Source organism: Sminthopsis crassicaudata, chromosome 2, assembly GCF_048593235.1.
Source record: "Sminthopsis crassicaudata isolate SCR6 chromosome 2, ASM4859323v1, whole genome shotgun sequence".
Taxonomy (NCBI): Eukaryota; Metazoa; Chordata; class Mammalia; order Dasyuromorphia; family Dasyuridae; genus Sminthopsis; species Sminthopsis crassicaudata.
The window spans coordinates 591,704,195-591,723,025 of NC_133618.1; the positions used below are offsets into that span (position 1 = coordinate 591,704,195).

General features: G+C 32.1%; 1 protein-coding gene across 5 annotated transcripts in view; it reads left to right on the plus strand.

Moving 5' to 3' along the window:
• Window positions 1–18,831, plus strand: part of ATRNL1 (attractin like 1) — a 1,155,405-nt gene that overhangs the window by 62,545 nt on the left and 1,074,029 nt on the right. For all 5 annotated transcript variants that reach the window (XR_012487055.1, XM_074295693.1, XM_074295689.1 and 2 more), the window contains exon 5: window positions 6,497–6,705. Coding sequence is in view for 4 of the 5 variants with exons in the window: in XM_074295693.1 (XP_074151794.1) it covers window positions 6,497–6,705 (209 nt within the window). In the remaining variant the exon portion in view is untranslated. The remainder of the gene's footprint in view (window positions 1–6,496; window positions 6,706–18,831) is intronic.

The window sequence follows — 18,831 nt, forward strand, 5'->3', positions numbered from 1 at the left end:
TATTAATAGACCTCATCCTGCCCTTTTGCTTAACAAATTTTATCATCTGGGTAGGAACAGATCAATTATGTAATATAAAATGTTAATAATAGAAGTTCATTTTGATAATTTTATTTCTAATATTTTTTTAAATGTTAGAAACCTCATAGCAATCTCAGCAAAAATTAAAGGGAAAATCTGATATAATCTATGGAACCATATAATCAGAAGTTTTTGCAAATAGAAGAGTATGTTATATAACAGAGTAGGCATTCATTAAATGTTTCTTGACTGACATTAATGAAACATTTTATTATGCCCCCTTCCAATTTCATTTATAATAATATAAAATATTTTACTTATTTAGTTGTTAATGTATGTGTTTTTCTAGTTGCTCTTTCTTTTATATTATTTGTTTTCCATTTTATAGTCCACATATTGTCATTTTTAATGTAGCAATAATAGTTTTTTACATTGTTATGTCATAATTTGTTTAGTCATTCCATTGAACATATGAACATAAAGATTATTGTAACCTTTTTGATGTTGCACATAGAAGGGCCATAAATAATTTTGTACTGGTAACTATAATTTTCATTTTTAATTGTTCTCTCAGAATACAATCCTTATGACTGGGTCAAAGGGAGTGTCTAGTTTTGTAATTTTTATGGTAAAGCATATTACCATATTTTATTCCAAAGAGATTGTATCCATCTGGTTATAGTTCTAAGCATAATTTGGATTATTTTCCTTGTAGCCACGCCAATATTGAATTTGAACACTTTTAACCACTTTTGTCATACTTAATATATCAGTTTTATTTAAATTTGTCTTTCTTGGGTATCTCAGATTTGTTTAAATTTGTATTTATTTGATTATTAGAAGGTTAAATTTTTTTTTGAATTATTCTTTATAATTTGTTGTTTCATTTTCCATAAATTTTCTTCAAATCATTTGGCCATTAATCTATGAAGGAATGAAGGGAGGAGAAGGGATAAAGGAAAGAAACAAGGATTTGTATAATATCTACTAAAAGACAGACACCACTTTACAAATTTTTATTTGCAAATATTTTTGTAAATAAATCTTGCTTTATCCTTACTGCAATCCTGTAAAGTTGGTACTTCTATTATTCCCCTTTTTTATGACCCTGTGCAATAAGTTGCAATCTTAATGTCAGATTTGACCTCAGATCTTCTTGTTTTCAAGCTCAGTGCTCTATATACTATGTCATCTGGCTGAAATGAAATGAGTTATTTAAAATATTTTTTCATCAGTTAGTAACTTTGGAAACCATATTTTTATTAGATATATTTATGAAAATTCATGCTTCTCTCCTTGCAATCTGAGTTTTATTTTATTTATGTATTTTTTTGTTATGCAATTATCCTCAATAATTACATAAAAAATTGCCTTTGTCCTGTTAGGATTACAAGGTGATAACTCAGGTTGTCTAAACAATTCTCTAGCTCAGAATTCACACCTTTGGTTCAGGCCTTTGAAAGGAGTTTGCACCTTTGGATTTCTGGGGGGGGGGGAGTTTACATGTTTAAAGGAATTTGCACCTTTAAGAGGAGTAAGTTCATTGGTTGAAGTATTTTCCCACAAGCCCCTGAGTTCTCACATGCTCATTCTCTGGGAGGATAAAAGAAGACAACATTGGGCCTGGACAAGCAGTCTGAATTGGGGAAGGACAAGAGCTGGAGGAGATTCAGAGCCAGGATTCAGGAAGAAGAGGATTCAAGATTCTACCTTCACTCTGGCTGGAGGCTCCAGAAACCTCCCAAGAAACCTGCTCACAGAAGAAAAGGTTATACAGAAAAGAGATCTCCTCCCAGAGAAGGATTCCAATTGAGAGACAACAGGACCATTACATTTTGGCGCCCAACATGGGGCCAGGACTGATTCTGAGCTCTTCAGAGGAGCTAGCCTGGACCTTCACATTTTGGCGCCCGAACAGGAACAGACAAGATCCTGATTCCAGTGGAAAAGCCTCTGATCCAGATCTCAGTGGAAAAGTCTCTTTGACCCAGAAGCGTGAATAACAAGGAAACTTTGTTAAAAGAGCTAAAGTAGAATTTCAGTGAAATGGGGCAAACGCCTTCTGTTCAAGGAAAATGTTTAGAGAGCATTATCAAGGTTATGAAAAGCCAAGGATTGATTATAATTTTGGAAGTGATTACTGAACTTTTAAAAACTGTATAGGTCATATGTCCTTGTTTTTCTCTGGAAAAAGAATTGGATCTAGATGAATGGGAATTAGTAGGAGAGCTACTAGGAGAACACTACAATTACAAACCAAACTTAATTTCCAAAGATACACTTCATACCTACAATTTAATCCAAGTGGCTTTAAAAATTGTTAGACTAAAGGGAAAGAAGAAAGAGTCAGAGGGGGAGGATCCAACTAAACTAGGTGAAGAGGATGAATCAGATAACAGTGGAATTAAGTACAATTCTGAACAACAGGAGCATTTCCCATCTCCTCCCTCAATTAACCCTTCAGGGGTGGAGCAAGAAGGAGGAGGGGAAGAGGCAGTAACATAAACAGAATCGCCTGTTAAGCAGCCTATGACAAGATTAGAAAAAGCATTGGTTAAAGCTAAGAGAGAAGGACAGGACCACACAATTCACTTTTGAGCAATTAGCTGGTGAAGGTTAGTATGGAGAGAATTCAGAACAGATTAAATATACCATGACAGTGTATGAGCAAATTTCTAAGGCTGCAATAAAAGCTTGGGGTTCCCTCCCCAGACAGAAAGATTGGGGGGAGGCTTTCACTAAAATAGAGCAAGGTCCCAATGAACTTTTTGCGGATTTTGTGGGATGTATGCAAACTGCTGTCAAAAGAACTATTGGAGAAAATGCAGCTACAGAGATAATGACCAGACATCTGGCTAAGGAAAATCCCAATGATATTTGCAAAAGAATTATATGGGGATTAGACAAAGATGCTCCTTTAGAGGAGATCATAAGACACTGTGCTACAGTGGGAACAGATACTTTTTACACCCAGATTATGATGAACATGGAAAGACAGGGTCCTTCTTGGCAAAGGACTTCTAGAGAAATCCATCGATGTTTCCAATGTGGAAAAGTTGGGCATCTAAGAGCTCAGTGTAGATATGGAGATAGAGTGAGAAGACAGGGTGAGAGAAGCCTAAAACTCCATGTCCAAAATGTCACAAGGGCTTCCACTGGGCCTCTGAATGTAGATTGGCCCAGGGAAATGAGAGGCGGGGCCCAGCTTCAACCCCCCAAGTGGGGCATGATGGCAGCCGAGGTAACATCCAGAGAAATTTAAGACATGATCAATCAGCCAAAAGGCAATCAAATGGAAGAAAGGGATTATCTGATCAGTCAGCCAAAAGGCAATCAGATTGCAGAAATGGATTACACTTAGAGAGAATACAGGCCTTTTAAAACAAAAGGGCAGTGTCCAGTGCAAACAGCTCCAATGTAATTTCCAGGTGATGAGAAGGATTTAGAAAGTGGTAAATAGAAGGAAATTAGATAGGTTAACTGCCTGGGGGAGAGGGTTTGCTTGTATTTCTTCATATGGAGAAGGAATCAGATGGGTGCCAGCGAGTTGTATTCGCCTTGTCCATCAGAGAGAGACAGAAAAAGAGAAAGACTTCAAAACAAAGGAGAAAATCTAAGAAACATCTGACACTGAAAGCATGGCTAATAAGAAAACTGGTAAAGAACTTTAAAACCAGCAGGAATCATTGGATTCTCTAACACAAGATGAGACTAATGGACAATGGACTTATGGACATTTATAAATTATCAATTTATGAGTATTTGATCATGTTATTTGTTACATACTTCTAACATGTGTTATGTTACAATGTGTTTATGTAATTATGTGTAATACCTCCCATATTGATGGATTTATGTTTCAAGGCCATGACCACCCTATATTTTAAATCAAAAGAAAGGGGGAGATGTTAGGATTATAAGGTGATAATTCAGGTTGTCTAAACAATTCTCTAGCTCAGAATTCACACCTTTGGTTCAGGCCTTTGAAAGGAGTTTGCACCTTTGGACTTCTGGGGGGAGTTTACATGTTTAAAGGAGTTTGCACCTTTAAGAGGAGCAAGTTCATTGGTTGAAGTATTTTCCCACAAGCCCCTGAGTTCTCACATGCCCATTCTCTGGGAGGATAAAAGAAGACAACATTGGGCCTGGACAAGCAGTCTGAATTGGGGAAGGACAAGAGCTGGAGGAGATTCAGAGCAAAGATTCAGGAAGAAGAGGATTCAAGATTCTACCTTCACTCTGGCTGGAGGCTCCAGAAACCTCCCAAGAAACCTGCTCACAGAGGAAAAGGACATACAGAAAAGAAATCTCCTTCCAGAAAAGGATTACAACTGAGAGAAGACAGGATCATAACATTTTGGTGCCCAATGTGGGACCAGGACTGATTCTGAGCCCTTCAGAGGAGCTAGCCCGGAACTTTACATTGTCCCTACAATGAAGATACATATATTATTCCTTTTCATATACTTGCATAGTATGTATGAAATGCTATTTAGGGTAATGGTTAATAAAAATTTCCTTTCAAAGCTTTAAATAAAATTGGTTAATATTGCCATATTGTGCTCCAAAAAGATTGTACCTGTTCTTCCAACATTGATGCTATTTATGTTAGTTCCCTATGTTAGTTGTTAGTGCATTAGTTGAAAGGTGATGAGAAATCATATCTAAGTACTTTATTAAGCCAACATAACTCTGGCTAAAAGGTGGGGGGATGAGTCAGTTTTGTGTCTTGTTAGCTCTTCTATCATTTAAATGCAGAGCATTATATATACATAGTCACAATTTATTCTTCCTTAATCCTTCCCAGCTACCTCTGCCACTTGCCTCTTGGATGTATTGGGGGTTTTTTATTTTTCTTTTTTAGTTACAATCTATACAGACTTAAACATAAATTACTAGAATATAATCTTCTTTGTCTTGGTGACCATCCTATTGTACTTGCATATTGACTTTAATCCCTTCCTAGTTTAGACTCAGTTCATTTTGGATACTGCTGATCCTGTGTTTCTTTGGCCATTTGGGGCTATTTCTTCCTTAATATCTTTTGTACATATATTTGGTCATTCATCATCTTCTAAGATAGAGGATCTTATCCTCTTCTCCATACTGTCTTCCCATATTTCCTAAGGATTTTGTTTGAAAGTCATAAATTCTGAACATAAAATTAGATAGGTATATTCTCTTAAGGGACTTTCTTCCTTCCATCCTGAACCTTGACCACTACATCTGTTCTTGCTCTAGTCTTTGACCATTTTTTGAACCTTAACCATAATAATGTAAATATGTAAGTAATATGACTTATCGCATGTATTTAGATATGTAGGAGTAAAATCTTTCTAAGGTATAGGTCCGTTTTACCCTGACACCCCCAAACTTTCAATAATTTCTACTTCCTAGAACAAGATACAAAATCCCCTTAAAACTTGTATTATATCTTAGATTATGTCTTCCTTTTCAGTCTTATTTCAGAAACATCTGACACATACTCAAGTCTCTGGGTCTTCACACAAGCTGTCTTCTATGCCTAGAACATTATATTTTCATATTTCTATCTCTCAGAATTTAGACTTTTTTTTCAGGCATCAGCCTAGGTGCCATTTTGTTTATGGAGTCTTTGTGTTTACTTATGTGTAGAGGTGTTTTATTTCACTAGTGGAGAGATGGAATAAAAAAAAACTCCTTGGTGAGGGGCATCATTTCATTTATTTATTTGTTTCACCTGTATTTAGCATTGTGGATTGCAATACTAGATGTCTAAATATTTATTGAATTATGTTGAATTTATTGAAATTATTCCATAAAATATGCCAGAAACATTTGTTAGTTATCTACAATATACTCTATTAGGCAGTGTGTGTGTGTGTGTGTGTGTGTGTGTGTGTTTTAGAGAAAGGGCAGAGGGAGAAGAGGAAGAAAAAGGGAAAGATATAGGGAGGCAAAGAGGGACAGGGAAAAATAGGATTAAGAAAATTAGAAAAATTAGAATATGTAGTCCTTATTCTTAAATTTACAATCTGAGAAGCAAATTAGATGTGTAATTTGTTTTTGTGATCGCTAAATATTTTTTAGGTACTTCTTATGTGCCAGGAACTGTGCTGAGATCTGGATTTACAAAGAATGAAAATAATTACCGAGTCAAAGGAGATTTCATTCTAATAAGTAGGCATGTACCTAAATATGTATGAAGGTACACAAAGAATACTAAATATATGGCCTTAGAGAGAAAGATACTAGCAGCTGGTGAAACTTGTAAAGGAGATATGTGAGCTGCCTTGAAAATAATTATAAAACAACATTTATAATATTTCTTACTTAACAATTGAAGGATTGAAGCAATAGTCTAGGCCTATGACTCATTATGTACTTAACAATTGTTTTCAAACATTCCACAAAATAATTTTCAAGAAAAATCGTAATCACTGCTTTAAAAATATGCGTTTGAATGTTTACTGTCATTTATTTATTTATTTTTCAGAATTAATTCCTGTCCTAACAATTGCTCTGGGCATGGGAAATGCACAACCAGTGTTTCTATTCCAAGTCGGGTATATTGTGAGTGTGACAAATATTGGAAAGGTGAAGCATGTGATATCCCTTACTGTAAAGCTAATTGTGGCAGTCCAGATCATGGGTATTGTGATCTAACAGGAGAAAAATTATGTGTCTGCAATGACAGCTGGCAAGGTAAGTAGTATGATGTAATTGTTTTTTAAAGCAGCAGTTAATGTTTCCGTTAGACTAAGAGAGTATCCCATATGTTTTTTCCTTTAAAACTTAATAATCTAGTTTGAATTTCTGATTTTCATTTATTTGTCATGCTTTTTCAGAATGTTTAATTTGCCAAACTATTTCTTAGTTTTTTTTAATATCTTCATAAAAATGAGAAAAAATAATTTTTCCCAGACTTCTTTGACAAGTTTTTGAAATATTCAATGGCAATTTAGCTATGAGAATGTAATTGTGCTAACATAACTAGAACTAAATTGCTTAAAGAATGACTTTCCAAAAATGAATGTATCCTTTAATGGCTGAATAGTGTATTGTGGATATTTCTTAAGCAAGGGTGACCTCTTGTGGAATCTTTGAAAAGCAATTTAACTACAAAGCTGAAGAATTTCTAAATAATTATTTTATAAATAGCTAGCATTAGAAACCACTAGTTTTAGATATTACATGTAGCTTTATCTCAATGCTTTTATTTAATTCATCTTATTGGTTCCTTTTCTTTTATATACCACAATGTTTCCATTATCCCACCACCTTCAAATTTTTCCTTGTAATAAAGAAAAACAATTAAGGAAAACAATTTGATGTAAGACTGTCTAAAAATATGTTCGACAATGTGCTCATGTGGTCTTCTGCCTGACTAAAGAGAGGTATTGCATTATTATGCCCTGGAGCCTTGGAGTCCTGGAGTATCCTTAATTTCATTTAATCTGATTTTAGCTTTTTAAAAATATTTTTGTTTATATAGTTGTCATTATACATATTGTTCTTCTTCTTGTTTTCTTCATCTGTCTTCCCATTTACCCCTGAATTTGTCATGTTTCTTGTTTCTTAGTTTATTACATTCTGTGTTTTGTTTATTAATTTCCCAATCAATGAATACCAAATTTGTTTTCAGGTTTTATTTCTTATTATTACCACAGAAAATTATGAATACTTGGTATAATATCAATCATGAATATTTAGGTACATATTGTCTTTATATATGTATATATTCCAAAAGTAATTCAAAGACTATAAATAATTACTTTTTTCACATTCCAAATTATTTTCCAGAATAGTGAGATCAGATATTAAAAAGTGAATAATATGAATTATTTACCTTTAGAACTTTTTACAGACTGAGATTTCTAGAAATAATATAACATATAAATTCTCTTAATAGGGAGAATCTTTGCTCAAGAATAATATCAATAAAAAAATTTAAAATAAGATAATACAAAAACACTTATGAATCCTGTTAGAATTATTCCAACCACCTGCCTAGAATTCTTTATTATTCTTTTATATGGTATATTTATTCTAGTTCATTTTCTCTTATACTAATGAGTTCACTGTTTTGACATTAGAATTAATAGTTAGGATTTATGATTTTTAAAAATTAATTAATGAAATCTCTTATCCATTTCAAACTCATGTATTTTCAACCTTTTAAAGAAAAGATTGGTGAAGCTAAGAAGAATAGAAGAAATTTTCTTATTGTCTATAAATGGATATGAATATTTAAAATATAAAACAGTTTTTTCTTAAAAAATACAAATCTATCTCTAAGATTTATATTTGGATAAATTGCCATATTAACAGATTTTCTTAAAACAAAAATAGTCTTTGGTGATATTTACCTTTAATTTGGGTTTTGTTTTGAAGTGTAATACTTTATTTTGATGTAGATCATGTCCTACATCAGATTCTTTAAAAAAACTGAAAAAGTTAAATGGATATCATAAATATGTTTCTTATATACGTATATGTTTACAAACACACAATACCTACTTTTATACATATGAGTGGTGTTTTTCAAACATAAAACATGAACAAACATTTGGTCATCTCACTGATTTTGTTGAAAAGAGGCAGATATTTTATAACATTCTCTGTGAACTGTTATGTTTCATTTTTGTTTTTTTCTTCATTTTTTCCTCAATTGTTCATTGATGTATTTTGTTTTTCTTTGTTATGTAATGGAATTCTGATTTTAAAAATCTGTCATTGTTTACTGTTCACTTTACATTGTGGTATTTTCATTCTTGTTTGTGGTGCCTAAAATAACTAAATTCATTTAGGTGCTATTATATATTTACTGGAAGATAGACATGGGAATGCTGATTTTGCTGTTGTTTTAGAAGTAATAATATGTTTTTAATAATATATAGCTATGATATTTTCTTTGATATTTTTGGCACATATTTGATAAGAAATAAGGTTTCTTACCTGCTTAATTATCATGATTTGTGACATTGTGAAAATATTGTGAACTTCATTTTAATTTATTCTTTTATTTAAATGTTTTAGGTAGAATTTTGTTTTATTCAATAGATTACTAAGATTGCTATGTTATATGTGAATGTTAGTTGTTACTTTCTACTTATAGGGGTACTTATTTAAATGAAGTATGTATTCAACATACATTCATTTATAAATAGTAATTTGTTCTTTTCTGGGTTGTAGTAATTAATTAAAAATATTACCTAAAATATTGATAATAAAACATTGATATTCTCAAAGAGGCAAAACCAACTCTTTTTTAGTAGAATTTACCAATAAATTTTACCATTTGAAAACATTTTATTGGTGGTCTTGTTTTTAAATCATTTTCTGTAAAGAGATGGGGGTGGATGGAAGAATAAATCTATTAAGAAATGGAGCAAGGTGGCTCTTTCTTTGTGCCTCATCCTAATCTTAGTGTTTTTTTAGTAGATCTTTGAGCCTTGGGCCAAAATAGGTAGGGTAAAAATTAAAATTATTAATGAAAAGATAGGGAAAGGAATCAGGAGCAGATACAGAAATTAAGTACCTGGGTCAGCTTAGGGGATAAGGGTTTCTAAACTTTGAAGGATGAAAGAATCAGGAGGTAGGGAAATCTAGGCTCAAATTGTTCTCATAAATTCAAATGGGCGAGACTTATTATAAAGGACGTTTTCACTTGAGGCACTCTTTGAGAACTGGACTTTTCAGGGTCCAGTGGCAAAATAAGTTGTCACCTATCTCTCTTGACTTAGTTTTATAGCTTTGTTACTCTTTAATATTTGTTGCATCTACATAACTATTAAAATCCAATTGCAGTATTTGACTGGGGCACAAAGATTTGATCTTGATGGTATTGGAATCTATGCTTGGCAGAGCAGTAGTTCTGTCAGCATTTATCAAGCTAGATTAGAATATGGTTCTGGCATAGTCTCTATATCTTAAGTATGAAGTCTAGTCTAGCTATATTCAAAGAGGTCTAATAACAATCTGGTTGGAATCTAATGATATATTTGACCATGATAACTATTAAAAACCACCTAAATTATAGAATAGATCTGCTATATAGATCCTGAAGTACTGAAATAACACATAGGTAAAATAGAAACACGACAACTAAAAAAACTTTTAAAAGTGCTATATTACCATATTAATATAATTCAAATCATGGAAACACACTGATAATTTGATGACAAATTTTAGATGCCATTTTTCATAATTTCTCTAGTTTTTGTCTCTCCCTCCTCCTCCCTCTTTTTTCCTTCTCTCTCTTCTCCCTCTCCCTTCCTTCCTCTCCCTTTCCTTCTTCTCTCTCTCTCTCTCTCTCTCCCTTCTTGACTCACCTCTCACTATTAACTGGCTCATTATTATTTTTTTCCTTCACCATCAACCCTTTTAAATATTTCAATCATATTATATTTGCCAGTGGATAGGCATTACATTGAAACCATATTGCCCTGTTGAGTTCATTTTGTTCTAGATCTCAATGAGTCTTGGCCAACCGAAATCTAAACTAAAACATTTATTAATAGTACATAAATTGCTGGTAGAACCCTCCTTTATACTCCCCTAAAATTAAAGGAGAAATGTGTTTTCACTTGACTATGAACAACATGCTGAATTCAGATCTTCCTTACTCCAAGCCCAGCAATCTATTGTACCACCTAGCTATAATTATGATAGACAGGGAATTTAATACCAAAGAAATCAAAACCAAAACATGATTAATAGTGCAGGGCATATCTTACAACTTTGTTGTAAGATAATGTAGGTAAAGCACTTTGTAATTTATAAAGTGCTCTGTTTGAGGAGATCATACCCTCTTGCAAGAATTGTCCATATTGAGGAATAGGAGTAGAAAATGAACTAAAAGTTCAATATTATATATTAGTTGATCTAATATTGTCATGATATAGACCAGGAGTTTCTAAGCTGGGGTCTGTAAACTTGTTTTAAAAATATTTTAATAACTATTTCATCCTTAATCATTGTATGTTTTTTTTTTTTCTTTTAAAAACAATATTTGGAGAAGAGATTCATAGGCTTCAGCAAACTGCTTGGAATTGGTTCCATCCAGAACTATAGATTGATTGTAAGTTGCCTGAGGGAGGTTATATGGATATTTTAACAGAGCTCCTAAAGGATCCTAAGCTAAGACCCGCATAGTTAAAAGTCATTTTGGAGATCATCCTTTTAAACTCTCTCATTTTATAAATGAAAAAACAGATCAAATGGCTTGATCTTAGATGTTCACACACCTACTCTTTAATGGGAGAGGTGAGATTTGTACTCAAGCCTTCTGACATTCAAGTCCAGTATCATAAGGATCAATACACAGATTAGTTGAATCCCATTGGTATCTGAAAATATACTAATCAATTCTTTAGTCATTCTATCTAGCCATTAATAGAATCACATTGGTATTTGAAAATATACTTATCAATTCTTCAGTCATTATATCTAGCCATTTTTGTTTCTATATTCCTCTTCTTCCTTCCAGAGTAAAAATGCAAGGATGCATCATTCATAGAATTTATCTACATTGTTCTGGTTCTCACATGAATAGGTTTTATTAAAAGCTAACATGTTGCATATTTTCATAGTTTGGTACTTGTAAAAAATTCAGGAGATAGGGAGTGAAAGAAATTATTATCTTTATTTTACAGATAAGAAAACAGCTTCTTAGAATATATCACTATCTTATGCATAAGTCACTATTTAGCCATATGTTTCAGGTTTTCACTATGTAATTTATGTACTACATGTGTTAATGAATAATGTACAGCATGTTCATAGTTCTTATGTATAAAAATACAATATTAAAAGTCCAAAGAAACCACTTTTTTGATGTTTTATCAACTAATTTTTAAACTCCAATCCTAAGTGAACTTGAACAAAAAACCTATCTAGATGTTTTTCCTTAAATAAAAATAATCTTAAAAATAGTCCTCTTACTTTATGGAACTGAAGAATAAATGGCCAACATATTTTGTGTCTTTTATTTGAAAGTTTTTATGAAATTTAATTATCTAGCAAAGTTTTGGCTAGGTTTCTCTAAGAGAATAACATATCATAGTTTCTACGGTCTCACGTATACTTAGATATGCCATTAATAAAATGCTTAAATTAGGGTTCTATAGTTTAGTGTAAGTTATCTAATATGATTTCTAAATTTATTTTTCTATCTAATATGATTATTCCATATGATCTCTAAATTAATTTTTCTAATCTAAAAACAACACGTTCATTCAACAGGCATATAGGAAGCAACTGGTAAGTGCTAGTCATAGATAAAAAGATAAAAATGAAATAGTTCCTGCCCTTAGAGAACTTGTACTATATATTAGGAGGGAGAAATAAAGAATGGAAAGGTCTATTCACAGGAAAATACAAAACACAAGATAATTTCTAGTGGGAAATTCTTCTGTGGTCTATTCTATTAAAAAGTAAAAATTTCACTTCATTTGGCTTTTAAAAAATCTCTGTTTTACTGTCATCATTTAAAATTTTAATTATGTTGTCTAAGGTCTTGACATTCATATCCCATCAAGCTTTATAAGATTTAATAGGCGTGTTCTCTAGTCTATTTTCTTGGTCAGTGGTGAAAATGTTAAGCAATAATTAACCTAAGATGAAACTTGTGCCTGTAGGGACAATGTGATGTAGGGAATAGAAGAATGCTAAACTTGGAGTCAGAATAACCTGGTTTTTAATATCATTTATTTATTAATTGTGAGATCATAAGCAAATCACTTAAAGTTTTGGAGCCTCAATTTTTCATCTATTAAAAAATAGAGTAACTGTAACTGTAGAACTTATCTCACAATGTGTGAGTTGTGATGCTTAAATTGGGTTATATATTTAAAGTGTTTTGTGAACCTTAAGTCTTACATAAATTTCAGTTAATATATTACTTCATTGACCCTTGGAAGCAACTTAAATGCATTTATCTGTTGAGCCAACTAAAACTCATTTGATTAAAATAGAATAATGGTAATTGTATTAGTCAAGACAGAATCAGAAATAAGTGTTATACTTAAGATCATTTACATTTATATTTTTCTCATCTAGTAGGTACAGAAAGTTATTGGCTATGTTTGATTCTTTATAAAATAATAACAATTATTCTTTTCATGGTATTTATAATTAATTGATGAATTTTCTAGGCATTAAAATTTTGCTGGACGGGAAAAACATAGTTTTGTAAATTACAGGCTAATATTTTCTTGTTAGTTATGATAAAAGACCTGATATTTATATATTTTAAGATTTGCTGAATATTGCTTTACATGCATTAGTTAACAAACAGATATTAAGAGCTTTCTTAGCACTGTGATAAATAGTGAGGATTCATGGAAAGGTAAAAACAGTCTCTGCCCTTCAGTAATTCCAATAGAGAAGACAATTATATAAATAACTGGGTACATACAAACTACATGCCGAGAAAATAGAAAGCAAAATACTAACAGCTGGGGATCTGGAAAGACTTCCTGCAGAAAGTGAATCTTGTGGGAATTCAATGAAAGGAAGAGGCAGAAGTGAGAAAAAATATAACCTACATAGGATGTAGCTAATACATAGGCACAGTGATAGGAGATGGTGTATGATGAGTAGCATATCGGCCAGTATAGATGTATTGTGGAGTATTTAAAGAGGAGTTAAATATAAGAAGATCTGAATAATAAGAAGGCTCACGTTATGAGGAGCTTTAAATGCATGTAGCTTTATTTTAAATTCTGTAGTAGATAGAATGCCAGGCCTAAAATCTGGAAGATTTATCTTCTTATATTCAAATCTGGCCTAAGACACTTTCTAGTTGTGTGACCCTGGACAAATCATTTAACTTTGATTGACTCAGTTTCCGCATTTGTAAACTATCAGGAGAAGGCAATGATAAACTATGCAAATATTTTTGCCAAGAAAATTACAAAAGGAATTATTGTCAGATGTAACTGAAAAAATTACTGAAAATCGCAAGGAATCATAGGATTTATTAAGTAGGTAAAAATCACTTCAATAGCTGAACAGAGTTTTGGATTTGGAATGGAAGAGGCTTTTGAAAGAGAAAAGGAGATTAATTAGGAGATTATTGTAGTAGTACCAGACATAAAGTCACTAGTATGATAACAAAGTGAGTAAAAAAGGAAACACATAGAAAAAAAGTGAAAGAAATGAAAGATCTGATAGTTGAATATGTGAGGAGTTGAATATGACATTTAAGGTTGCAATTCTGGGTGACTAGGAATTTGGTGATACCCTTGACCTGTACTAATGAAATTTGTAAGAGAAGGGGAAGTTGAATGGGTGGGATGCTCTTTAGCATTTTCTTTTTGAGATACCTATAGGATATACAGTTCAAGATGTCTAACAACCTGATGGTTAGATGGATTGTATCTGCTTTGACTCTATTTCTTTTCTCCCTCTCTTTCTCTCTTTTTCTTTCTCTTTCTCTCACATACACAAACACACACGTAAGTCTATATATCTGTTTCATACAACTTTAGCTCAGATTTTAATCCTAATCTTTTGTAGATTCTCACTATAACTGTGGCCATAAGTGCCAATTTATTAGTATTCTAAGATGCAAGACAGAATCTGCTAGAATTGAAGATCTGTTTGTGTTAGTTTCTCAGGGTGCCAATCAACTTTCTAAGGATATAAATTGCAGAAGGGTTGTCAGTTTGATATTGAATTTTACAGGGAGTTTCCTACTCTGAAATTGCCTATATTGCTGATACATTGGTACCTCCTACAGAAAAAAAAGGGGAAGGGAGAAGAAAAAATGTAAGAATGTCAATTTAGTTTTACATATAGTTTGTAATTTTCTTATTGCTTAAAGTAGATATTAAAATTTTGGTAAGAAAGTTAGAAAATAATGACTTTTAAATTAAAGGAAATCTAGAGTTTTTTTAGGAAACATATTTAGGAAAATGTGATATAAAGTCTTTATAGCTCAAGTAATATTATTATACCTTTTATGTAAAGTATTAGACCTAAATATTAGGGGGGATTGTCATTTAAATATTTTAAATATTAGTTTACTCAAGCTGTAGTTGCTTAGACTTTTAAAACTTTTCAAAATACTTGTTTTAATGTCCTGGGGAATAGAATTCTGCCATAGGGTGGCAGTATTGGCCATCAAAATGCCATTTTATAACTAACATATTAAAGAAGCATTTTAAAGGCTTATCTAGTTTAGGAAAGCCTGTCTTTTTTTTTTTTTTTTTTTTTTTTCTTTTAACAAATCTTTATAAATAATACAAATCTTCATTTGGATCTATTAGTCAAAATGTAACTATTTGATATACAGATATTATAGGGTTAATTATTTGCATTTTAGAATTAAATAACTTGCATTACTAGAGTTCCCTATATCCATGAAATCCCATGTCCATTTCTTAACCTTAACCCCTATATGTTTATATAAAATTCTCCAAGTGTTTAAGAAAAACAAGAGGTAGTAGTTTCCTTTCCTTAAAAAAAGGTAGTGATAAAGTTCCCTAGTAAGCAATAATCAACTCTAATTTTGGACTAGCAAAATAAAGAAATTTCTGTCTCACTTATAACTTCTTCTTCTTCTTCTTTTTTTTTTTGACAACAGACATTTACTTATAATTTCCTTTATGCAGAACATGGCAATTAGATTTCTTTCTTTCTTTCTTTTTTTTTATTTTTACAGTAGTAGAAAAAAATTTAATTAGGTTTCAGATCCCACACTGCAAAACCTTTAAGAAACTACCACTTGTCAAATTTTACGTAACACCAATGGACAATATCCTCAATTATCTGAAAAGCCTATTAAATTATAGCTCCTTTCACGAAATATATATTTTTTGAAGCTAGATTTTCTTTTTTTAAAATTAATTGTATAATTATAAATTTTTTGACAGCATATATGCATGAGTAATTTTTTTTATAACATTATCCCTTGTATTCATTTTTCCAAATTTTCCCCTCCCTTCCTCTACTCCCTCCCGTAGATGACAGGCAATCCCATACATTTTACATGTGTTACAGTATAATCTAGATACAATATATGTGTGTAAATCCAATTTTCTTGTTGCACGTTAAGTATTGGATTCCGAAGGTATAAGTAACCTGGGTAGATAGACAGTAGTGCTAATATTTTACATTCACTTCCCAGTGTTCCTTCTCTGGGTGTAGTTGTTTCTGTCCATCATTGATCACCTGGAAGTGAGTTGGATCTTCTTTATGTTGAAGATATCCACTTCCATCAGAATTCAGTTATAACTTCTTATTTAAACTTGCTTTTCTAATTCATTAAAATCAAAATCTTAAAATTTTTGCTTTTATCATGCTTATCATGTTTATCATTCTTTTATGATGTTTATCTTACATGTAGGTAGAATAATGTTTTAATCGCAGGTAATATATCATTTTAGAAAGACTCTAGTTTTAAATTTTGCTAAGGATTAAGATCCTTAATGCTTTTTAAATCTGGAGAAGGCTGATTGACTCATTTGTAGATAAGTAAGTGTGGCAGTCCAGCAAACTTCTCTAAACTTACTTTTCCAGTCTCTAGAGACTTTATTTTACTTTGCCTGAATCATGCCCCTCCTCCCAAGTTTTTTGAAACTTAAGACTAAAACCTTTAACATTCAGAACTCTCAAGTCTTATACAACCTCTCTAATTAGCTATCTCCTTGCTTATAAAATCAGAAGTGAGAAATCATTTAGATATAAGCTATACATGCTCTCATATTTGACCCCGCTACCTCATTATTCATATGGGGAGGAATGAAGAGAGTCTGCGTGTACCTTGGGTCCAAGTTAAGCAGGTTATTAATTTTTTTTCTTCTATGCTTTCCTCCTCATACTTCTATGTGTCTAAATTAAATCAAAAGCTTAATTTTAATTAAAACATGCTGAACAAAGGCATACACATACATATGTGTTATTGGATGTCTTCTATTGAAATCTGAAATCCCTCAAAAATATCCTTGATGATTGGGGAATAGCAAATTTATTTGGAAGGAGATTGAGTTTTCTCTGCCTCACTACCTTTTTTTTTAATTAAAAGGTAAGTTTCCTATGAAGAACCTCTTTTTAAAAATATAGATTTACAATTTCCTTGCAAGTATAATCATAGAGAGTTGTCTAAAAGGTCAAATGGCTTTCCCAGAATCACATAGTATAAAAGTAGGGCTTGAACCAGTTTTTCCTTAGCCTTCTATCTACTATTTCATTCTTTTAACATTAATAAATAAGAAATAAGTCTATTCTCTCCTCCCACTTCTCATTCCCTTATGGGGAAAAACAAAACAAAACAACATTTCCTGCTTCTGTTCCCTTCCTCCTTCTCCCCTCTTCCCTCCAGTTTAGAATTAAGAATAGCTTCAGAAATTGAAATAGTATTGAATAAAAAGGGCTTAATCAACCACCAAATCATCTTTACTATGGAAATTTAAAATTCCTAATGAACAAGTAACTGCAGAAGCCTTAAAATATGAATTGGTCTCATATGAGGTATGGATTTTTGATCTTTGTTGTGGAATGTTTATGGTTCTTTAATTTCCAGGTTAACACTTACTACTAGGGAATGAAAAATAAAGACTTCTTACTCAAAGGTATTCTGGATTGTGAAATCCATCTCATAAGGTCCATGACATATTCAATCTGGCTTTAAAAAATATAATTACTATACAAGTATTTATTATTATTATTATTAGATATCTCAGTATATAAAAAAATAAAGAATTTTCAGTTAGTTGAAGCTGAAATATTCCTTCTTTAAATTTTTCACCTAGATTCATAAGATCATAGATTTCTTTTTTTATCTGGAAGAGATCTTAGAGATAATCTAGTTAGTGTTTATTCAGCCTTTCATGAGTTATCAGAAAATGGCAGTTTGTGGTCCTGAAATGATTAAAACTAAAAGTGTATCCTAAAATGCAAATTAAGGGGCAATATATGCAATATGCCCATAGTATGTTGAGTCATGAAAATATCTATGCTCTTCTTGTTTCGGACATATGACAGCTCTGTGACTATGAATAAGACAGCTTTTTTTTTAAAAATAATTTTTTATTATATATTTTTTTATAATATTATCCCTTGTATTTATTTTTCCAAATTATCCCCCCCTCCCTTTACAGACAGGCAATCCCATACATTTTACATGTGTTACAATATAACCTAGATACAATACATGTGTGTAAATACCATTTTCTTGTTGCACATTAATTATTAGATTCCGAAGGTACATGTAACCTGGGCAGACAGATATTAGTGCTAACAATTTACATTCACTTCCCAGTGTTTCTTCTCTGGGTGTAGCTACTTCTGTCCATCATTGATCAACTGGGAGTGAGTTGGCTCTTCTTTATGTTGAAGATTTCCACTTCCATCAGAATACATCCTCATACAGTATTGTTGTTGAAGTGTACAGTAATCTTCTGGTTCTGCTCATTTCACTCAGCATCAGTTGATGTCTCTCCAGGCCTCTCTGTATTCCTCCTGCTGGTCATTTCTTACCGAGCATTAATATTCCATAACCTTCATATACCATAATTTACCCAACCATTCTCCAACTTATGGACATCCATTCATCTTCCAGTTTCTAGCTACAACAAAAAGAGCTGCCACAAACATTTTGGCACATATAGGTCTCTTTCTGCTCTTTAGTATTTCTTTGGGATATAAGCCCAGTAGTAGCGCTGCTGGGTCAAAGGGTATGCACAGTTTGATAACTTTTTGGGCATAATTCCAAATTGCTCTCCAGAATGGTTGGATTCTTTCACAACTCCACCAACAATGTATTAGTGTCCCAGTTTTCCCACATCCCCTCCAACATTCATCATTATTTGTTCCTGTCATCTT